General features: G+C 54.0%; 1 protein-coding gene across 1 annotated transcript in view; it reads right to left on the reverse strand.

Moving 5' to 3' along the window:
* CCN4 (cellular communication network factor 4) overlaps window positions 1-15,839 on the reverse strand; it is a 30,674-nt gene extending 14,835 nt beyond the window's left edge. Inside the window, exon 1 of the mRNA XM_068983866.1 lies at window positions 15,768-15,839. Within this exon, the coding sequence (XP_068839967.1) occupies window positions 15,768-15,839 (72 nt within the window). The remainder of the gene's footprint in view (window positions 1-15,767) is intronic.
* Window positions 15,840-23,974: the final 8,135 nt, after the last annotated feature.

A 23,974-nucleotide genomic window follows, 5' to 3' on the forward strand; every position in this document is an offset into this window, starting at 1 on the left:
AATGTGAGCCTGTAAAGGGTAGTGTCTGCGCCTTACTCCTCTCTGTGGGCCTGAAACATGGTGCACGACCCATAGCAGGGCTGTGGAGGTGTCACCTGGTGGGATGGGGGATTGTTGACTCCAAAGGACTTTGGTACCAGTTCCTTGACTTTTCAGGACCTACCATCTTGGGGCCTTTTCTTTTCCAAGTTCGAGGGTCAAGAAGACAGCATGGGATCCAAAACAGTCAGAAGAGGGTTCCCTCTGTGTAGTTTTGACCTTCCTGTAGTTCTGACCTTCCTGAGCCTCAACATCCTTGTCTGTGAAATGGCCACAATAATGCCCCCTTGGGGGAGTTGTCGGGAGGGTGGGGGCATTGTGTACACAGAAGCACTGTGTGTGCAGACACTCAAAAGCAAGACTTTTGCGCTTGCACTGCCATGCTTGTGCGCACCTCCCTCACCCACAGGGCCCATTGCAGGGCCTGGGGGTCTGGACCCTTTGAGCTGAGCTGGGGTGGGTTCCACAGGGTCACCACCCACCCTGCTGTCTCCATACCAAGTTACAGCTCCCCAGAAGGAAGCCTGCTTTGCAGTTACCGGCCGGGAGCCCCAAGGCACAGAGCTTCTCAAGGGAAGCCCCAGTGGAAACCCCTCTTTGGAGAAGTGAAGCAGATGAGGGCAGCCTTGGGACGCTGGAGGGAAAGCGGCGGGATCCTCTGAGCCAAGCCCTTGCAGTTGGCGCCATCTAGTGGTAGGAAAGCTCCCAGCTCTAGGAGGTCTTTGATGAGAGCTGTGGGTGGGACGCCTTTTAAATGCAGGGCCTGAGGTCTCCTGGGATAGGTGCATGACCCTCTGAATCCCGACTGCCTTATCTAGCACCCACATCCCAGGGAAAGTGAGTGCGCGTGCACACACACACACACACACACGCACAAACATCAACCATCTTGAGTGCCCAAGATGGCATTGCACGTCCGCCTGCCCTTGGCTTCGGCACAGGGACCATTGTAAGCTCACTGCTGTGTGGGGCTTATGTCATTTTTTCTAACAGCAGAAGCTAAGGGTGAAAAAAGGGAAGGATAACAACCAAACAGCGAGGAGAGTATCTATCGTCCGGGGAGGCCAAAGAGAGTCAAGAACAGCCTGGGCTACTTCCAAACTGCAGCTGTTCAAATGAAAGTCTCTTTTACGACGTGCTTCTGAAGGCAGACTCCCCGAGGATGCCACTGTGTTTATGGGGAAGACAGGGGGTGGGGTTGTGCCCTTATGCTTCTTGGGTCAGGCACCCAGGGCTCAGGCCCTGCCTGGTTCTGTCCGCTCAGCCGCCGCCTCCATCAGCAGTGACCTCAGGGCAGCGTCTCTAACAGTCACTTCCTATGTGGCTCCCAAGTGTTGCCACCTGTCAGAACTACCCAAGAGCTTTAGTAAACACTGGTGCCTGGCCACCGTCCCCAGGCAGCCAGACTGAGGCAGCCCGGGCAGGATCCGGGACCTTGAATGTGGCTGAGGGTGAGAACCACTGACCTCAGGACCTTGTAAGATATAGGTGCCTGGAGTCCACTTGGAATCCTCAGGTTCAACTCTTCTCTGCTGGGCCCGGAATCCGTTATTCATCCTGCATCCCTGGTGATTCTTGTGGGAATGGGAACCGTGTCTTAGGGAATTGGGCCAGAGGAGTGTAAGGGGCGGGGAGGTTCTAGGCCATTTTCCTTTCTTAATGTGTGGCTTTTCTAGAACTGCACTTACATGCCTAACCCACTGGCAGCTTGATCAGCCTGGACATGAAACAGCCCAGGCCGACCCGCGGAACACACGCCATTCTGTGATTTCGTGGGGTGACACTGGGCTCCGTAAGTGGGCCTCGTGTAGTTAACTGAAAATGGGTTACTTTGCTTTTCATGTTTTGTGAGAAAGACTCAAAAGCAACAACAACAACAAATAAATTAAAAAAAAAAGACTGGCTCCCCATGGTAAGACCCCTAAGTGTCTGCTGGGGACTGAATGTTATGTCGCCCACAGATGTCCAACTCTTTGCAACCCCATGGACTGTAGGCAACCAGGTTCTTCAGTCCATGGGATTCTCCAGGCAAGAATACTGGAGTGGGTTGCCATTGCCTCCTCCAGAGGGTCTTCCTGACCCAGGGACTGAACCTGCACCTTCTGCATTGGCAGGCACATTCTTTACCATTTGAGCCACCAGGTGGAGCCTCTGGCGGTGATTGGGTCATGTGGGTGGACCCCTCATGGGTCAGTGCCCTTATGAAAGGGACCCCAGAGAGCTCCCTCATCCCTTCCACCATCTGAGGACACAGCAAGAAGATGCCAGCTATGGAAAAGGGGCCTCACTGGAACGTGGCCATGCCGGCCTTGACCGTGGATTTCGAGCCTCCAGAGCTGTGGGCGATGAGTCTGTAAGCGCCCAGTGTGTGTGGTGTTTCCCTACAGTAACCCACATGGACCGAGACCGTGCCCGACACTGCACCCTCTGGACAAGGAGGGCACTCGGCGGGCAGGTTCAAAGCAATCCATTCAGTCATAGTTACTGGACAAACTTCAGCAGATTAAGTTTAAGAAGGGAAAAACTAGAAGAATGTTCGATCGAAGACCCCACAGGAAACCCTGCGTGTATAATTTGGGGGTGATGTTTAGAAGTGGGCAGTGACTGAATTTTCTGATGTTCTCCAACTCCCTGAAAATAGATCCAGGAACGTGTAAATCCATCCTTTGACTTTTACCAACAGTTTCACTTCATGTTTACACAAATGGGTGGTGGTGGGTATGGTAGCAGAGAGTAGGAGGCTGGCGGTGGTGGGGTGCCACCCAGGAGACCTTAATCATCCCGGTAGATGAGGGAGCTGAACCCCACCATCCTTGGAAGGTGTGTGCAGTTCGTCGATGAGTGGGGCCCTGGGACCAGGAGGTAAGGGCAGGGCATCTGCAGTGAGCAGAACCCATTTCCCAAGGCTGTGTGACCTGGGTCTGGACTCGCCCTCTCTGAGCGTCTGTGTGCTCGTGTGTAAAAGCAGTAATGATAACAATATCCTCCAGCAGCCCTAATGAGCTGTTATAGCCTTACCCCGATTTCACAGATGAGGAAACTGAGGCTCAGGGTGTTGAAGTAACTTGCTCAGGGTTTTGAAGCTGGGAAAGTGTCCCCAGAATGTCCCTCCAGGGGACTTGTCACTAGGCTGCCCTACTCCCTCATTCATTCACATTTGTATTCATTCATTCATTCCTCCATCCTCCCATCACACACATGCACCAAGCACCTCCTGCATGGCTGGGCTGGTACTCATATGGACACAGCGTGGTCCTTACCCCAAGGCAGTCACAGTACAGACACATTTATAAGATTGCAACGTAGGGTGGTGACAGTTGCAATGCACTTGAGCCAAAGTTGCCAGGGGGTCCCCTAAAGAGGATATGGGAGACTCTTGTGGAGTTTTCAGGGACAGGATGCTGTTTCTCAACGCCCGAGTGCCCAGCACTGCTCCTGGCACGCCCCGGGCAAGCGCTCCATGAACAGAATAGTCCAGAGCTTAGCTTGCTCAAGTGTGGGCGGCCATACCCAAATGCTCCACCAGGGAGCAGGGTTGAGACAGGAATGGCCTGAGCCGGCCCCAGCTGAGCCCTGCGGGCTTTAAGGAAACGGTTCCCTATTTGGAAGCAGTTTCTGCTCATTCCTTCACTGATAAGAGAGGGCTGGGGGCAGTGGGAGGATGTGGACACAGGCCAGAGCCCAGAGCTGGGGGCACCCTGTGGCCTGCCCTTCCCTTATATCTTATATCCTTTGATGTAAGTAACAGGCAGCTACCACGTGGGTTGGTGGACACATTTTCTGAGCTCCTCCTCCTCAGCGTGTACCCCCAGGCATCTATACCCGGGGCCCGGGTAGGGATGCCCTGCAGTGGAGCCTCTGTCTTGGGCAGCTCTTAGCTCAGCCCCTGCAGGACACCTGGCCTGAGTGTTCAGAGGACCCAGCCCTGCTGAGTCTTCCATGCTCACTCCCACACCAACGGCAGGATCTCCAGGGACCTGGAGACCCAGGCACTGACTCAGCGCTGGCCGGGCTGCCTGTCATGGCTGATGGAAGGTTTGTTGAGATTTTCTGCTAATTGGTTTTTATCAACATGCAGTCTTGTGAGCTTCTGGTTGGGAAAGTAGCCTTTATATGGAGAAGATAGAAGCAGCAAGAAGCCAGAGTTCTTTCCAAACGATAAACTCTCCGGCATTCTTTCATTTATCAAATGTATGTAAAGCATCTGCGGAGTTCTCAGTACAAAGCCAGAGGGAGTGGCCAGCCTCCCAGGGGGCCAGGAGCATGAAGAAGGCAACTGCCTTACAAAGCAAAGGACCAGACACCAGCCCCCTGGGACATCCCCCCACACAGCACTTTTGTAAGCAAGTAGAATGGATTCTGGAGACAGCAATGGCACCCCACTCCAGTACTCCTGACTGGAAAATCCCATGGACAGAGGAGCCTAGAAGGCTGCAGTCCATGGGATCGCTGAGGGTCGGACACGACTGAGTGACTTCACTTTCACTTTTCACTTTCATGCATTGAAGAAGGAAATGGCAACCCACTCCAGTGTTCTTGCCTGGAGAATCCCAGGGATGGGGGAGCCTGGTGGGCTGCCGTCTATGGGGTCACACAGAGTTGGACATGACTGAAGTGACTTAGCAGCAGTAGCAGAATGGATTCTACACTTTTAAAAAGTTGTAAAAAACAAAAAAGAATATTCCACGGAGAGCCTATAGTCCACAAAGCTTAGAATATTTACTATCTGGTCTTTTTAGGGAATGCTCACTTCCCTGGTGGTCCAGTGGTTGAGAATCTGGCTTGCCAATACATGGGACACCAGTTCAATTCTTGGTCCGGGAAGATCCCACATGCTGCGGGACAACTAAACCCCGTGCGTCACAACTACTGAAGCCCACGTGCCCTGGGGCCTATGCCCTGCAACAAGAGAAGCCAGCACAGCCCACGGACGGCCGCAGAGAGTAGCCCCTGCTCACCCCACAGAGAAAGCCAGCACGCAGCAACCAAGACCCCGTGCAGCCAATAAACTGATAAACAAAAAAGGAAGTGGTCACTAACTTCTGTTATACAGGGGCAGAGCTATAAGTAAGCTAAAACCCTAGCAAGTGACGAGCATTTCTATCAGGATTACGTATAATCAGACATTAGAAGTGTTCATTCTTTGCCAGAGGTGTGTTCAAACATTTACACATTTGGGAGAATAATATAATGAATCTCACATACCTACCTCTGCTTCAGTAATTATCAACCCTCTGTCAATCTTGTTTCCTGTTACTCCTACCTACACACATACTTTCTCATTCTTGAGGATTTCAAGGCAAATCTCAGACCTCATGATTTTACCCGAAATTCCTCAGATGGTGTCTCTATGGCGAGTTTTAAAAAATACCAGTTTTCATACCAATACTAATTTTCTCTGTAGTGAATACTTAGTCCACAATCAAACTTCACTGTCTCAAAGCTGTAAAAACACTCGGATGGTTTCTTTGAATCAAGAGCAAAATGAAGTCTACACGGTCTGCATTTTGCCTTTCGTGCCTCTTGTATGAGTTTCTGCTCTAAGTCTTCTAATCCTCGTGGCAACCCTGAGATAGGCTGTTTGTATAGTCACCTCCCCCAGTTTACAGATGAGTAAACTGAGCCACAGAAAGGTCAGATCATTTGCCCAAGGCCACACACAAGTGGCAGAGTTGGGATTTGAGCCCAGTATCAGTCTCTTAAGGCATCACACTCAGGAGCCCCACTGTGGGTTTTCTCAGCAAAGTCTAGGAGGGGCTACAAGAGCTGGATGAGGAGGAAAGGGGTGGAGCTGTGGAAGCAGGGAGGACTTCCTGGAGGAGGAACCATTTGCTCTGCTTCTTTAAAGAATGACTGAGAATAGACCAGAAAGGCAGAGAGAGGGTCCAAGCCAAGGAATGGCAAGAGCAGGGAGTGAGCAGGAGCTGCAGGGTGGCATGGTGCAGGAATGACCAGAGGTCACTGTTGCTGGGGCTTAGGGTCCAAGGACACAGAGAAGGCAGACAGGGGCTACAGCAAGAGGACCTGAGGGGTGTGTGAACCTGCTGGGGGAAGATGGGTATTTTTCCTGAGTCAGTCAATCCATCCCCAATGCCACGGGACAACCGTGCGAGGGCCATTGGTGGTCCCCGTTTGATGGACGGGGAAACTGATGTCCACCGAGCTTAGAGACAGCCAGAAAATGACACACTCAGCTCTGACTGTGGGTCTCGTCCTCCTATGAGCTCCAAGGGACCCATTCTCGCCCAATTTCCCGTGCATTCATCTCACTGGGAAGAACGGAGAACGGTCATCCCAGGCCTGGCTGTGATGGTAGCCATGGGCCAGCCAGGGAAGGGTCCAGCCCTGGAGCAATAGCCAGGACAGACACGGGCGGGAGAAGTTGCCTGCATTGAGTTCAGGCCTGTTCTGCTTAATATAAGGGAGGAGGCACCAGTTGTCCAGTAGAACAGAGGTGACCATCTTCAGCTCCTACGACCAGATCTGCAGTGGGGATCCCTGGGTTCCAGCCCCCGGATCTGCAGTGAGGATTGCTGGGTTCCGGTCCCCAGATCTGGAGTGGGGGTCCCTGGGTTCCAGCCCCCAGATCTGGAGTGGGGGTCCCTGGGTTCCAGCCCCCAGATCTGGAGTGGGAGTTCCTGGGTTCCAGCCCTCAGATCAGCAGTGGGGGTCCCTGGGTTCCAGCCCCCAGATCTGGAGTGGGGGTCCCTGGGTTCCAGCCCCCATGCTGAGACTGGCCCCAGGCGAGCCACTTGCTCCCCGACAAGGCAGGCTGGGGTGAGGCAACCCTTTGGCGCCATCCGGCTCTGATGTCGCCGGCTCGCTAAGCTGGCCTCAGATAAGGTATCCCCTCCCTCCACGGATGGAGCCTGAGCCCACCCCCTTCCTCCTTCTGGATGGGGCCCTGACTCAGGCAGGGAGCACAGGACATGGGCAAGGGGCTGGCCCACAGGACCCCCTGGGGAGGAGTGAACCCCCCACCCAGCCCTGTGTGGGGAGCTCAGGTGTGTTCTTGAAGCCTGGATCTCAGGGACGTCATTAAACTGTGCCTCAGTTTCCAGCTCAGTAAAGCAGGGATGATACAGGATCCCGCCAGTGACTCCGATGCTGTGGTCCTCAGCTCACTGTGAGGGCCCCCCGAGGGCTGGCGCTTTGATCCTTTAGGAGCTGAAGTTTGCCTGTGTCAGGACACGGCTACTTGACGTATGGGGCCAGAAACAGGTGGTGCACGCATGTGTGCGTTTGTGTGTGTCTGTGTGTGTTGGGGGAGGCAGATTTGAACACCAAGGGCAGCAGTAGGAAGGACAGATAGATGACTACTGCCGCCCCCCCACCCCCACCCCCCACCATCCACGCAGCACCCACCCACCAGCTTCTGCGGTCCAGGAGCTCAGAAAAGCTGAGAAGGCCACATTTGCAACCCCAAAGTACCCCCATCATCACTCTCTCATCGTGACCCCAAGCTCCTTTCCGACACACACTCATCACCCGGCCTGCGGTCTGCCTCTGTCCCTAGGGCTCCGTGAGTGGGACTCTTGGGTCCCTTGTGCGGATGAGAAACTGAGGCCTGGCAGGGAGCAGCGAGCTGGGCCTCAGCCCCAGGCTGTGCACTGCCACCGCCCCTGGGCCCCCACTGCATCCTGCTGAGGGCGCGGGCAGAGCGGCTTTCTTGACTCCACTTTCAGGGAAAGAGATAGAGGCTCAGAGACCAAACCACGAGCCTGGACTAGAGCGGAGTCTTCTGACTCCTCGTTCTGGGCTCAGGAAGCAAGCCTGTGGCTGCAGCTCACCCGGTCAGTCCTCTCAGCAACCAGCTCCAGGCCTCTTTGTCAGAGTCCCTCCTTCCCCCTCCCAGCACAAAACCTCCACTTAGAAAGGCCGGTACGGCTCCGCTCTCCCCTCCATCCTACCCAGTCACCCAGGTTGGCCTCTGGTTCTGTTTACTAATTCATCCATGCACTGGGCACCTATTCCGAGTGTTACAGTGACAGCAAGCTGAGTAGAGACAGTGCCAGGTCCCGAAGGGAGAAAGCAGCAGCACAGCCGGGGGCAGGCACAGTGCATGCCAAGGCCCTGGGGTTGGTCTTGCAGGAGGAGAGGGTGTTGGAAGGCAGCTCATGGGAGAGGCGGGGCCGGCTGAGCGCTCCAGCAGAGTGGTGCGCTTCTTTCCCCCGAGTGAGAACAAGGACTGTGGGGCCCACGGGGGGATGCCAGCTGCTCCAGCTGGCGGGGGAGGCCGAAGGAAGCTTCTCAGAGGGGTACCGGTTAGGAAGACATTGTTCCACGAACTGAGAAGGTGGGGAGGGCATTTCAGGCAGAAGGGACAGCAGGGGCAAGTACACAGAGGTGGAACACTCGAGTGTTTGGGAGAATGGCCCCTGAAGTTGGAAAGAAGGTGAAGGAGGGCGGTCCCAAAGGGCGAGGCTGGAAACCACGCTTAGGCTGGTCTCGGAGGAGGCTGCTCCAGGCTCTGTACTCAGCACGACCCATTCAGAGGTGGGTGTCCTGGGATTATGGATGAGGAAACTGAGGCTCAGAACGCTCAAGGTGATCTCCTGTCTGAATTCAAACTCTGTGGTTGACTCCACCTCATTCCAAGAGCGGAATCCGTTCTCTTCCCGCCAAGCTTTGTGTGTGGGCTTGCACTTGTGGTCCAGCAGGAATCCTGTGAGGTGTTAGGACAGGGGGCTCAGCCGAAAGAGGGTCTGGCTTCTCCTGGCAGCAGGGAGGAGTGGGGAGCTGGATGCACTGGGTGGGGAGGTTAGGGTGGAAAACGGCCCCAGGTTTCTGATGGGGGGCAGAGGGAGGTATTACTCACAGAGATGGGGACGCAGGTGGTACCAGGCTCTTCAACAGTATTTACAAGGATGCTTCTCAAGCTTGCAAGACCTCAAGGATCGAGTGTGGTGAAAAGCGTTAAGACTCTGGAGTCCTGGGCACCTGCACAGCCCACTCAGCAGTGCCGGGGGAGCTGGCATTGGTCTTTGCTGCAGCATCTGGGACCAGGCCTGACCAGGTACCACTGAGATGGTGGGACCCTGGGAGATTCAGCTGGTGGTATGTTTTCCAGTTTTATGAAACCAGAGGGTACACTCTGAGGGTCGAAAAAGGAGATGCGGGCCAAAGAGAGAATATCTGGAGACACCTTGAAGGGAAGAAATACATCTAGAGGGACATCCCAGAACCTCTGCTTTTGGGGTGCCAGGCCAGCAGTGCTCCTAGTGGAGGGGCAGTGGCATGAGTCCCCCCTAAGAATCACAGCAATGAACCCCACTCCTGGCCCCCGGGTGAATGAGTGTGGCCCTAGGATGGGGTCGTGGCTCCAGCTGGAAGCAAGTTTGGGGTCAAGTCCAACCTCTTCATTTTCAGTATTATCAAATGTCTAAAGTGACAGCGATGACTGGATGACTGACTCCCTGGACAAGTCCATCCTTCTACTCCAAGAGCAGGATCCAAATTCCAGCGCTCTCAGGATGCTCCCTCCCCACTCAGACCAGCTCCTCCCTTCCCCCCACCCAGCTCTGGGCAAGATCAGGGCACATGGCCTTTCTCTGCACCCTGAGACTCAACACAGATTCTGGGATGGGGAGAGGGAGGGAGAGCCCCTCCCTTCCTGTCCTTCAGGCCCAGAATCTCTTTCCCTCTCTCCCCGCTCTCATCCCCACCAAGGCTGAGCAGAGTCATGGTCCATGCCCCAAGCCTGGACTTGCCTCCTGATTAGGGGGACAGGATGAGCAGATTTTATCATCTCCCCTGGAATGCCCATCACTCACGCCTGAGAGGCCCTGTTCCTTCTCTGCTTCTGTCTCTCTTCCCCTACCCCTGCCCCCCAGGATGGAAGGAGGAGGAGGGGAGCTGGCAGATTATCAGGAAGTCAAGGCTGGAGGAGAGACCAGAGTCTCTCAATTCAATGGTTTTAGAAACGATGTGTGCATAAGAATTATCAAGGTTGTTAATTCATGTACGCTGGTGAGGGTGGGGAGGTCTCCCCAGGGATTCAGGCTCAGGGCCCCAGAACTGATTCTCTCTCTCTCTCTCTCGCAGTCCTCTAAGCTTCCCTATCAGATTTTCAACATACTCCTCTGAGCTAAAAGTCTGTCTGAAACACATGAGCCATCCTTGACGGTAGGGACTGAGCTGACAGACTATGATCACTTCTCTAGAAACAGGATGGGGCAGGGCAGAGAGCAGGCCTGTTAGCATCCATGGAACAAGTGAATGGACGAGCTAAGGAAATCTCAGTCATTGTCAACCTGACTCAGGGTTGGAAGATGCAAATCTCGTATTATCATCCTCTTAATCACTGCCATCATGTTACCATTGCCATCAGCAGCAGCACCATCAGCATCACGGTCATCATTACCACCATCAGCAGCACCATCACCATCAGCATCACCATCATTACCACCATCAGCAGCAGCACCATCACCATCATCATTACCACCACCAGCAGCACCATCACCATCAGCATCACCATCATTACCACCATCAGCAGCAGCACCATCACCATCATCATTACCACTATCACCAGCAGCACCATCATCATTACCACCATCAGCAGCACCATCAGCATCATCACTATCTGTATTTCCCTCTCCTATCTGATAACCCAGAAATCTTCCTTGACTCCCTCTACATGTGCTGAGAAGCTGTCCAGAACTTGGAAACCCTGAGATCTTCTGAAGATCAGCTCAGCAGTGAACCCAGCACCGTCCACCGACTGCTCTGCCCCTCTTCTTGCCCACCCGGTACTGAGCCTGGGGCCTTGATAAACCTCCGATCACTCGTTCGGATCTGCACACTTGTCTGCAGCCGGTGCTCCCACTTAAGACGGGATGCCCCTCCCCTGCTGTTTGGAAGGAGGGTGAGTTCCCGCTCCCCCTTGGCTGTGCTGGGTCTTCGTGTGCTTTACCTCTCTTTCACTCTTTAGTCGTGCCAAGAGGATTAGTACCCAAGAAGCAAGTACTAACGTTATGCCTTTTTTATAGATGAAGAAACTAGCCCAGAGAGGCTAGGTTACTTGTCTGAGGGTGTACAGCTTGGAAGGAGAGGAGCTCAGTATTTCCCCCTCCCCACTATAACCTTTCTATGTACCCTTGTGTTTTTTCAGGCCAACACAGTCTGGTCAAACATAATATGAGTTCCAGATGGAATTGTATATTTTCCAGCAATCATACCAAAAAGCAAAGGTGAAATTTATTTTAATAATATACTTCATTTGGCCTGATATAGTAACAGTACTATCATTATTGTCAATATAATTATCAGTATTTTCAACACGGTGTCAATAGGAAAAATCACCATGAGAATTTTGCAGTCTTACATTCACACTGTGGATTTTACTCTTACAGCTCAGTTGGGGTCGGCCACATGGGGGCTCAAGGACCTCATGTGGGAAGTGGCTACTGGTTGGACGATGTAGTGAGCCTGGTCTAGACTGTCATGAGCCCGCCTTGTAGGTGTGTGGTTTTCAAGTGAGCTGATGTATGTAGATGCTTGGGATTGGGTGCCTAGAACACAGTGAGCTCTGGGTCAGGGTTAGCTCTCATCATCATTCATGTTTCTGAGACATGGGAGGTGTTGAATGACTGACCGACGCACTGAAGCCCCGCCCCAAACATCCGCAGTTGCAGGGTTCTCTTGCGGGCCTTGTTAGCCTGCTTTACTTCCCGGGTTGCAGTTGGCATCCTTCCCGGCTCCTCCCGGGATCCCACCCTGGGCCACGGCTGGCTCACCTCCCCGCCCCCACATGTAACCTACGAGGTGTGTAGCAGCCCCTCCCCGCATTCAGAGAGATGGGAGGAATTCCAGGGTTTCTGTTTGTACAAAGACAGCCTCCTGGCGTTTGGCTGCTTTGCTGGCACAGGGCAAGGGCCTTTCCTGAAACCTGGGGAGGGGAGGGGAGTCTGCAGACGGCCTAGGGGTGCTGCTCAGCTCGAGGTCAGGATCTGGTGTCTCACAGAGCACTGTTCTCATGCCCAGTCCAGAGGGCGAGCCCTGGCCAAGGGCCATGCCCAGGTGGGAAGGGTCTGTCCCAGCCACGCTCTTGCAAGCATCCTGGGCCAGCGGTGAGCAGGAGGGGCTCAGAGCCAAGAGCACAGCGTCCAGATTGCCGGAAGGGGCTCTGGGCAGGGAGCTGGCGGCTGTGGGGCCTGGGGTAGGATCTGAAATGCTAGCTCAGGTCCCTGCTATAGACAGGGGGTATAAAGAAGGCATCTCGATGCTCCTGCAATCTTTTAGAAGGAAATGTGCCACTTATCGGGAGCCACATTGTCCTATAGTCGATTCCAGAGGCTGAGGGTGGGTTTGCATTTCACACCCAGCTCAAGCATCCTGACGCCATGGGGATCTATACCTTCAGACAAGCCACGGTCACTTATACACATACACACACATGCACTTGTACCCCTGTGCACACCCACACACATTTCTGTGGGAGAAGAGATGTGAGTCTCAGCCTTACACAGACTATCAGAGACCTCACATGTGCCCCAGAATTTATTAGCACAGCATTTGTGTTCAATCCCTGGGTCGGGAAGATCTCCTGGAGAAGGAAATGGCAACCCACTCCAGTCTTCTTGCCTGGAAAATCCCATGGACGGAGGAACCTGGTAGGCTACAGGTTCCATGGGGTCTCAAAGTGTCGGACATGACTGAGCAACTTCACTTTCATTGTGCCACTGAGACACTTCCCTCGATCAGCTCTGTGTTCACTCCTTGGCCCCAGGGAGCTTGCAGGGGGCTCAGGTTGTCAGCCGCAATTAACAAGAGAAGACGGGGATGTCCAAGTGGTTAAGGGACCAGCCAGTGGAGGGCCTGTACCCAGCCTTGCTCTCCTGGACGGCATCACCCCTGTCGCCTCTCGTTCCCATGGAGAGGCTGTTCCCTGCCTCTTCAGCCGAGTAGGCTCAGTAGGGGTGCAGACCCTGTGCTTCTCATGTCTGCACGAGGACACGGGCCAGGGAGGCAGGAGGCTGCACAGCTGAGAGCTGACCTAGGCTCAAATGTCAGTCCCACTGACTGCTAGCTGTGTGACCTTGGGCAAGTTACTGAACCTCTCTGAGCTTGAGTGTTTTTTTAATATAAATTTATTTTTTATTGGAGGTTAATTACTTTACCATATTGTATTGAGCTTGAGTTTTTAATCTACAAAGAAGGATGATTACATCTGCTTAACAGTGTTGCTATGAGCATTCAGGAGATGCTTAATAAAGACTCATAAGAGAGTAGACTGGAAGTGTATAGACTACCACACAAAACAGATAGCCAGTGGGGATTTGCTGTATGACTCAGGGAACTCAAACTGGGGCTCTGTGACAACCTAGAGGGGTGGGATGGGGTGGGAGGTGGGAGGGAGGTTCAGGAGGGAGGGGAGACATGTATACTGATGACTGATTCATGTTGATGTACGGCAGAAACCAGTACATTATTGTAAAGCAATTATCCTCAAGTTAAAGATAATTAAATTTTAAAAAATATCATTTAAATGAACTGAGGAAGGTCTTATGTATATTAATAGATAGCATTTGGTGCAGCAATGCCCCCCACCCCCAACAATGTAGGCCCTTTCTCTTAGCACATGGGAAGTCCTCAATACATGTAGAAGGGGGGGGAAAAAAAAGCAAAGAGATGGAGAAACAAGGCCTGCCTGTAGTTCACCTTTATCATATGTTACATTCCCGAATACACTTGGCTGTGTTTCTGAGCTCTCCGCCCTGTCCAGCTCCTGGATTTATCTCTTCCTGCGCTGGCTTCTTCCTCCTTCAATTACAGAACTTTGATAATGTTTTACTCTCTGATGCGAAGCTTTCTTGGCAGTTCTCACCGACTTTTTTCTTCTATATAAACATTTATCATCATTTATTTTATTTTTTTTTCTTTAAACACCCCCAGGACCCTGAGTGGACTCACAGTGCCCTTATATGTGAGCTTGGGGAGGATGAGCATGGCTGGAACCTGTCTCTAAAGCAAAGTGCAGGTTGACAGTATGTGTCTCCCAGCCCTTGCTGGGGGCATTAAGGCTCTGGGGAGCTCCTGAATCATGCAGCAGTGTTAGGGGATTACCATAGCTCCCCAGAGAAGGTCCCGGTCAGGGGGAGAGGAGAGGTACCCCGTCTCCTCTCGGAAGCCCTCCCTCCGTCCTGCTGCTGGATTCCCAGCTCCTATGCTGCACGTCCCCTCAGCTGAGCCTGTGGACCTGTAGCCCCTCTTTCCTAGGGGAGAAAGTACTTCCCTTCTGAGGAGGTGCTCGGTGTTCCCACGTACTTGGACACCCCTCTCCGCCAACATCTCTCTCTCCTCCTCCTCACTCAGACCTTACTACCATACCCCTCTCACCTCTTCTCCATCCACCCCCTGTCCTCCCAGACACAGCAGCCGTGAAATAAAGGTGCCTGTGGCACCTCCTGGTTGCTCGGGTCTGCAGGAAAGAGTGGCATTTGGCAAAAAAAGATCTAAGTTTGAACGCTTCCGCTTACTGATAGTGAGACCCTGGGCAAGTCCCCAGCTTGGCCTATTTCTTTCATTCGTAAAATGGAATTAATGTCCTTTTTATTTGGTTCAGCACCAATTACTAGGCAAGAGCCACACAAGGCAGGGAGGATTCAACAGCGAGTCACCAGCTCTACCTGCCCGCATCATGCACTCTACCGTGCTTGGAGGAACACCCATCTCCTAGCGCCTATGAGCAACTGGCCTATGGTCAGCTCTGAACCTCAGATCTCGTTGAATCAGAACCTGTGTCTTTGAGCCCATGGGCAAGTAGCTTACCCCCTCCAGCCTCAGTTCCCTCATCTGGAAATGGGGCACATCAAATCCCAAGAAAGCTGTCTGTGGGAGTGGGTAATGAACTCCCTCCCACCGCCCTCCGCCAGCCTCTTGGCCTCACTCCTGGCAGCAGGCCCTGGCCCGGGGCCATGGGCTCTTGGATTCAGAAGCTCTTTGCAGCTGCCCACCTCCTGCCCGCCCTGTGCCTGCTCCCCGCCCCGAGCCCGCTGCCTGGCTCCGTGCTGCCACGTGTCTCGCTCCCTGGCTTCTCGGAGGTGCAGACCTTCCTCCCTTCCCCTCGGTGTGCCCCAGGATGGAGGTGGGAGACAGAGAACCCTCTGGGTCCTCCTGAACCAGCGGGTATCTTCTATAGGACCCAAACGTGCATGCTTCATAAACTGTAGAGAGCTGTGCAAGCCCAAGGCAGTTGTGGTTGGAGAATCATCACGAGTCCTGTGGCACATGTGAGCCCTTTTGTTGAAAGCTAGCCTTTTCCTCCCAACTTTCCTTGGTCCTTTCCACCCCATCTTGTAGTATCTCCAACACTTGGAGACTCATTTTCCAAACCCAAAGGCTAGAAGTCTAACAACAATCTTCCTCACTTTACGCTGCTCAGAGAGAGTGAGTGACTAGCCCAAGGCCACACAGCGAGTCTGGGCAGACCTCCGCTTGGAGTCCAGGCTCCCTGACTCCCATTTCCTCCGAGTAGCCCCTTTCTACTGCATTTCAGGTGGGAAATAAAGGGCATAGAAGTCCTGTTTGGTTTGTTTCCCAAGGTGCTGGCCGCGATTCCCCTCCTGCCAGGACCAGCTGTCCCCAGCAGCCTGACTCCTCACCCTGGGGCTCGCCCTGGCTCCTCAGTGGACACTTCCCTGCCTGCCCCCCAACATTTCAGCCCTTCTCATCCTGCCCACCCACACAGCAGGGCCGATGGGGACGGTGCCCCTCGGGACAGGACTCACCGTGGCCAAGGTGCTGCCCGCTGCAGCTGCTGCTGCCACTGCCACCAGCGTCCAGGGCAGTAACCACCTCATGCCTGGAGGTCGGTGGCCAAGGCATCTACGGAGTAGCCCAGAGGATTCGGCCACTTCTCGGGGGAGTTGGACCGAGACTGACCTGGCCCATCAGAAGTGCCAGATATGCCTCTTCCCGCAGCCCTCAGGGGGTTTTATTAAAGTAAGATTTGACGTCAGGGTTAAGGACAAACCCTGCATTTTCCTCTGAAAAACTTTTCCTGTCTCTCTCTCTCTATTTTTTTTTTCTTTCTTCCCTCTGTCCCCACCTCCAATCCAAGCTTGGCCAGCCTCCCCGGCTCTGACAGCTCTTAAAGGGAAAGTTACAGGGCTGTGATTTCACACCGGGGGTGGTAAAACCTCACAGAAGGAGCCGGGGTCATCCTCCCTGGGCATTTCTCTAAGGTGGGGAGGGGGAGCCAGTGGAGGGTGCTGGGTGGAGGCAGAGATCCAGTTTCAGGGCCTGGCGCTGGCAGGGGCTTTGAAAGCATTCCCAGTGGAGAAAATCAACTCCCTCCCATTCCCTCCGGCTGCTTCTGCTTCTGGTTTGCATTTGTCGTCTTTCACTCCTCTCTCTTTCTGGCTGCAAGAAAGGAGGATGGCTTTAGTCCACTGATCTCGAAATGGTAGGAATTCACCAATGAGCTCAGAACTGGAGCCCGTCATACCATCATTACCCCCTCTACAAATTAAAGCCCTGGTTTCAATTTGTGGGCATTCCCTCCCCTGCTCTTAGCCTGAAGTCTTGCGTACTGGCGGGCTACAGTTCGTGGGGTCGCAAAGGGCCAGACATGACTGAGTGACTAACACACACACACCCTTGGGTACTGGGGCTGTCTCTCTGCATCTGGGTGCTTGTTGTCCCTGGTGGGTTCGGGGTGCCTGGCCGTTATGCTCTGTAGCACACTTGCCACACCGGTAAGGGCGTCTCCTTTGGAGCCTGGTCTGCCCTCGTCCAGCCCCTTCACCCCCACGTGGACCTTAGCCACAGACTTCTGTTGGTTGGTTACTGACCACCCTTCTCAGAGCCACCAGAGCGAACCTTGGCCAATAGAACTACCGTGATGGCATTCTCCCGGTGCCAGCCTCCCTAAGCCTGCCCATTGACTTAGCATGGAATTCCCAGTCCTGGCGTGGCCTCTGGGCCAGCTGCCTCCCCGATCTCTTTGTTTCTCTTGCCTCTCTCCCTCCTCTGCTCTGCACTCAGCCTCGGTGGGCCCCATGCTGCTCGTCTCATTCCCCAGCAAACTCCCATCCCTGCACCTCAGTGGAAGCCCTCTCCCCTGCGGTTTCCATAACACTCACGCCATGTCTTCCCTTTCCCTGTAACTTGAACAAGGGGATGCTGAACCACGTGTGGCTGCTTGGAAGTGGTGGCAGGTTTGTGTCTGTGGAGGGGGTTTATGACCATAGACATGACCCCATAAGAGGTGGCTCTGATGATTTCTCCATTCATTGACCTAAGGGTGGGCCTCTTATCCAATTCTGGCCAATGAAACAGAAAGAGAAATTTGTGGGGTACTCCTAGAAAGGATTTCATTACTCAGGAGGTGGAACAAACTTCTCTACCCATTGTTTTTTCCCTTGAGTTCAAAGGTGATGGCTGGAGTTGCAGCAACCATTGTGAGCATACAAGGCACCAGCTGGAGGATGGAAAGCTAGCTTGCTGAGGACGGTAGAAGAGAAGGAGGGAGAGAGCCTGGGTCCTAAGGTGCTACCGAGTCAAAGCTGGGCCTTCAGACTTCCCATGTATGGATTAGAGATTAAGAGAAATTTGTTCCTTGAGCCAGATACATCCTAATTAACATATGGGATTCATAGAAATCATGTATATAAAGTGAAGATATTTGTCACAGAGAAACTATCCAGCAAATGTCAGTTCTCATTTTGTTCTCATGAACATACCTGATGCTCTTAGAAACGAATTCTCTGAGGCAAGCGCTGCACAAAAGTGTGATTAAAGGAGTCGCCACAAGGTGGATGGTATTACCGTTCTATGTTATGAGGAAGGGGAACTGGGAACTCCGAGACATTGGGCCCTAAATTAGTGGCAGGTGGGAGGGTGGAGCCAAAGTCTTTGAACCCTGACAACAACTGGACACTTCCAAGCGGGCTTGACCTGCCAAAGTCCCTCAGTGTTCTGTACTAAGAGTGAAGCTGAACCCAGAGAATGCCAGAGTTGCTTTCAGGAAACCTGACTGCAACAAGCATTTGCAACAGATAGACCAACTCACAGGGCTTCCCTGGCTGCTCAGATGGTAAAGTGTCCGCCTGCAATGCAGGGGACTCAGGTTCGACCCCTGGGTTGGGAAGATCCCCTGGAGAAGGAAATGGCAACCCCCTCCAGTATTCTTGCCTGGAGAATCCCATGGACAGAGGAGCCTGGCGGGTTACACTTCATGGGGTTTCGAAAAGTCGAACACAACTGAGCGACTAACTTTCACCCCAAATCATGATCAAAATACCAGCCCCTTGTGCCTGCTGGTGAAGCCAGGATGGTTCAGTTGGCCCCACTGGCAGCTGCCATTCTTCACTGCCAAGGAAACCTGGAGTGAAGTGACACGGTGTCCCAGGCAGGGCAGCAGGTTAGGACGAGAAACACCTGGGGCACCACCATAGCTCTGCAGATAGCTGGTGAGCCTTGGACAGCCAGCAGGCTCTCTGTGCCTCAGTTTGCCTGCTTGAAGGAATAGGACCATATTAGTGCCTACCCTGTGTGATCACTAGGAGGCCAGAAGCAGACAACTCAGTGCATCCCAGCATTTGTGGATGGAGGAGCCGGGATGGGCCACAGCCCAGGCTGGTCTGATTGAGTGGTGGCCTGTGTCCATTCTGTGTCAGGGGTTAGGCATCTTGGGAGACCTCAAGATGCAGCCCAGGGTCAGGGTGTCTGGGGTCGGTCAGCCTTGGTGAGTGGGGGTCCAGGGTCAGGCATTTCCTGCTTGTGAGTTGGGAAATCTCTAAGTGACTAGCGAGTGGTGCCAGAAATAGTAGCTGCATTTATGGAGCTTCTGTCGTGTTCCTGCAGACCTTTGCCATCTCATCGAATGCTTGTCTCAGGATGCTTATGCCCATACTACAGATGAGAAAACGGAGGCACAGAAAGACAAGATTGCTCCAGTCATTAGGCTTCTGCATGGCAAATTGTCATCAGAACTTAGACCCATGTGCTGTGCTTAGTTGCTCAGCTGTGTCTGACTCTTTGTGACCCCATGGACTGTAGCCCGCCAGGCTCCTCTGTCCATGGGGATTCTCCAGGCAAGAATACTGGAGTGAGTTGCCATGCCCTCCTTCAGGGGATCTTCCCAACCCAGGGGTCGAACCCAGGTCTCCCACATTACAGGCAGATTCTTTACTGTCTGAGCTCCCAAGGAAGCCCAGACCTGTGTGGCCCCAAACAATTTTATTTTCAATAGACCAAGTTGCTTCATAGGGGGAAACAAATAAGTGAATAAATGCAGGACAGAATGCAGTAGATGGACAGATGAATGGGCAGGGGGGTGGGTGACTGAATGTGTGGGAAGATGATTCTACTGTTTGGAATAGTGCGTTTACCAGGTCTCCCCAGGATGGGCTCCACATCTGCAGCCTTCCACAGCTTCCTTCTCTGCCCACTCCGCCTGACTCCAGCTTCATCACCCGCTGGCTTCCTCCATTGCCCTGGCCCAGGCTTGTTTGTTTAGCTACTGACTGTCTCCCTCCTGGACAGTGAGGTCCACAGGTGAGGCCAGGTCCTTGTCTGTCTACCTCTCTGGGCTGCAGCCTGGCAACCCACAGGACCCAGCACGTGTTAGAGGCGGAATTCAAGTGAAGGGTCAGAGCAGTGAAGGACACAGATGGATGAAGTAGTGACAGGATGGCTAGATTGAGGAAAGAAGGCAGGAAGAAAAGAAGGACGACAAGCCTGGAGGGAAAGACCAATAAATTCACTTGACTTCTGGCCACCTGATGCAAAGAACTGACTCATTTGAAAAGACCCTGATGCTGGGCAAGATTGAAAGGGGAGGAGAAGGGGATGACAGAGGATCAGATGGTTGGACGGCATCACCGACTCGATGGACATGAGTCTCAGCAAGCTCCAGGAGTTGGTGTTGGACAAGGAAGCCTGGCTTGCTGCAGTCCATGGGGTTGCAAAGAGTCAGACACGACTGAGCAACTGAACTGACTGATTGGCTGACCAACTGACTCAGGCCCAAACTCTGCTCCTCAAGTCCCTGGAAGAAAGCGTAGCCCATGGTAGGTCTTCAGAATCCGTCTGTGGATAGAGGAAGCTCAGGAGTGAAGGGAAGACAGGGCTGAGCTGTGTCTGGCGGGTCTAGTTGACAGCAGGAATGTGTTGATGGGGCTGGGTGAGGAACTGCACCTCCCAGGTGGGGGGCCCAGGGCCACCACTCGGGGTTATTCACCTCCACTGTCTGTGATTCATTTCCTCCTGCGTGGCACAGGGTTCATGGCCCACTGCCAAGGCCGCACAGGGCCCCTCTGAGCCCAGCATTTCCCTGCTTGCTCCCCTCATCCCTGCATCTCACGCCTCTCCCCACCTCCTAACAGCGGGGTCCCTGAGCAATGTGTATGTGCTGTGCTCAGTCGCTCAGTCGTGTCCAACTCTTGTGACCCCATAGACTGTAGCCCGCCAGGCTCCTCTGTCCATGGGATTCTCCGGGCAAGAAAACTGGAGTGGGTTGCTACTTCTTTCTCCAGGGGATCTTTCCCTACCTGGAAATCGAACCCAGGTCTCCTGCATTTCAGGCAGACTCTACCTACTGAGCTACGAGGGAGGCCCCAGTGTGTATGTAAGGATCCCTATAAAGGGTGGAGTGGCGGTCAACTTAATTATCGCACGTCAAGCACTAAGGATGGGGTAAGCTTGTCTCTGAGAGCCTCGCGGGTCTATGCTCATCTCTCCCCCTCTTTACATAGAGGAAATCAAAGAGCTAAAGGGCCAGCCAGAGATCACCCAGCCGGTAAGCAGCAATGAGCAAATTCACGGCGGACTGTGGACCTGGGTGAGTTTGCCCCACAGGTAATGGGCAGGATGCCCCAGGCCCATCCTCCCTCCATGCCCCCGGTCCATTTCGGTTCTCCGACCTCTCCAACAACTCTTTCCAGAGTGTGCTTTCCACCTGCTGCCCTGGTTTTCCCAGCACTGAGCCTTCGAGTCCTGCCTCATCCCACCCTCCTAGCAAGGGGCCCTCTTGTGGCTCTGACTTTCCACCTTCCAGGCCTGGTGGGGGCTTTCTCAGGGATTCAGACCTCAGCACGAGCTGGTACCATCACCGTGTGGTTCAGTTCCGCTGGCACAGGCCTGGGTCGGTCTCCTGAGCCCGTCGCACATCTGCTGTGCGACCTTGGAGAAGTCCCTTCACCTCTCTGTGTGCTGACTTCCTCCTCCCTAAAACAGGGATGAAGGAGGTACTGATCCTTGTGAATTGCTCCCGGCACAGAGTAAGTGCTGTGGAAGGATGTATTAGACACACTCAGTGCACAGTAGATGCTCAGTAAAGCCCCTCGTCCATGATGACAAGGAGTAAATTCTTCCTTGGTCTCTGGACTGCGAGTGCTCAGGGCAGGATCTGGACGGGGCCATTTCTGGGCCCTTATCCTGACCCGATACGTGGCGGGCACTCAGAGCATGTGCGGGGGAGGACGGGGGACCGTAGGAGGGGAGGATGGGGGACTGCAGCAGGGGAGACTCCATCCCCGAGGAGGCCCTGCCTCCACGCCCGCCCCTCCCAGCCCAGGGTCCCTGCACCCGGCTGTCTGTGAGTTCTCCTTCAGTCTGAGCGCAGCTTCTCAGTGGTTCCTCCAGCAGACCTCCCAGAGCCGCTGTAAATAAATTCCAAAGACGGGCTGGTGGAGGGGGCTTAAAAACAGAGGTCTGTTGAGAGCATTCCGATGCCAGACAGTAAGGCCTCCTTGACCAGAGCCAGATGCCCAGAGCATTCCAGCGACTCCCGGGGCCAGGCACCCAGAGGCCCCGGGCCTGCTCACGGCTTATTTGTCATTTGTTTGTCCCTCGAATGTGCACGGCGCCCACCCAGAACAGGAGCACCATGCCAGTTCCCGGGGCTGCTCAGATGCACACCACACTTCCCACTCCCCGGGCAGGGTTGCAGAGGTCTTGTGCTGAACCAAACCAGCTGCTTCAGAAAGCAAAGGTGGGAGGGTGGCTGGCCAGCTCTGCCCCCTGCTCCCTGTGATGCTGGCTGGCTGGCGCATGTGGGGTTCTGCCTTTCTCCCTGAGGCACCCAAATGAAGGGTGACCCTGAGCTCCAGGTCTGCTTAAAGGCCAACACATCAAGGTAACTGTCCCTCTTGCCCCAGCCTAAACAGCTAGGTTGGCTCTGGGAGGGTCACTGGGCAGTCTCTATCCAGCTACCCTGAGGCTACTCATTTCTGGAACCGTGGCTGACTCGGGCAGAAACTCACCTCTAGCACCAGCCTTGGTTGCCTGATGGGGACCCCTTGGGAAGGTGGAAGAGAAGAGCAAGGGCTTTGGGATCAGGCAGGCCCATGTCAAACACTCACTTGGTTACATATCAGTTGGGAGATCTTGGGGAAGCCACTTCATCTCTATGAGCCTCAATTTTCCTATCTGTAAAATGGGGGTGATGATAATAGCTATCCCCTAGGGCATTGATAGAGATGGAATTGGTTCTCAGAGTGTGGTAGATGAGGAATAAATTCTTAATATTCATCACAGACGCTCTTCCCATGTTCCCTGCCTGGGTCACCTGGGTCCCTCCCCTCCAGCTGTGAGTCTCTTGTCCTGAGGAGGTCTGAGGCTGGGACACAGCATCCCCTCTTCTTCTCTGTCCCGCCTCCTCCAGTAAACTCTCCCAGTCTTCCCAGTTTTTAGAGTGAGAGTTTCTGCTGGTCTCTTTGATGAAACTGATTGGGGGTGTGTGCAGAGGAGGAAACAGAGATAAAACCAATACCGCCTTGGCCTGGCTGGCTCCCTGCCAGTACCTGGCAGCACCCCGGGGCTTCTTGCCTAAAGGGGAGGCAAGGTCAGGCCCTGGAGACCCCTTCAGACCAGATGCAAACATGTCCTGAAACTCTTCCTCCTGGAGACCCCCTCCAGCCCCAGTCCTGCAAGACCTCTGGACGTCTCCAGGCTTCCGGCCTGCCCCACAGCTGTGCCTCAGATGGACAGGTGGTTATGGCCAGTTTTCTTTTGAAAGCAACTTATTAAAGTATAACATACAGGAAACCCCGCAAGTCTTTTTAAACATTTTTAAAATTTATTCACTTATTTTGGGCCGTGCTGGGCCTCTGTTGCAGAGAGGGCTTTTCCTCTAGTCGCGGCGAGCAGGGGCTGCTCTTCAGTAGCAAGACAAGGGCTCTTCACCGCAGTGTTTTCTCTGGCTGCGGAACGCGGGCTCCAGGGCGCATGGACTGGGCAGTTGCGGCTCCCAGCTGCTAAAGCACAGGCTCAATAGTTGCGGCACATGGGCCTAGTTGCTCCCTGCCGTGTGGGATCTTCTCGGACCAGGGGTCGAACCTGTGTCTCCTGCACTGACAGGCAGAGTCTTACCCTCTGAGCCAGCAGGGAAGTCCCTCTGCTCCCAAGTCTTGAGTGTGCAGACTGATCAGTTTGACACACAAGTTAGGCCCACACCCGTGTACCCCTGATCAGGGAAGGAAGGCTGCCTCACGGCGCCCTCCCCGCTGATGCCACCTTTGTGAAGTCACAGTTATAGCTTCTAGCACCATATTTTCATATTGTCTGTTCTGGGGGCCCCACACAGAAGCATCCCTGTCCTGCTCCTTTGCTTCTGGACTCTTTGGTGCAGCATCTCATCTGGGGGAGTCATCGTGGGATCCCTGCAGCAGGGGCTGCTTGGATCTGCAGGGTCATGGGATCTCTGCAGCAGGGGCTGCTTGGATCTGCACGATCGTGGGATCCCTGCAGCAGGGGCTGCTTGGATCTGCAGGGTTGTGGGATCCCTGCAGCAGGGGCTGCTTGGGTCTGCAGGGTCGCGAGTTCTCTCGTGGTGCTGCTGCCCAGCGGTGGGGTGCGGGGGTGAGGCCACAGACCCAGGCCTTGGGACCCGCCCTGTCCTCTGCCATGGGGACCTAGCAGGGACTCTGCCTCTACGTTCTGTTTTCATTCCCGGAGCTGGGCTCCAACGACAAGAATTCCTGGGCAGAAG

This window comes from Capricornis sumatraensis, chromosome 11 (genome assembly GCF_032405125.1).
Source record: "Capricornis sumatraensis isolate serow.1 chromosome 11, serow.2, whole genome shotgun sequence".
Lineage (NCBI taxonomy): Eukaryota > Metazoa > Chordata > Mammalia > Artiodactyla > Bovidae > Capricornis > Capricornis sumatraensis.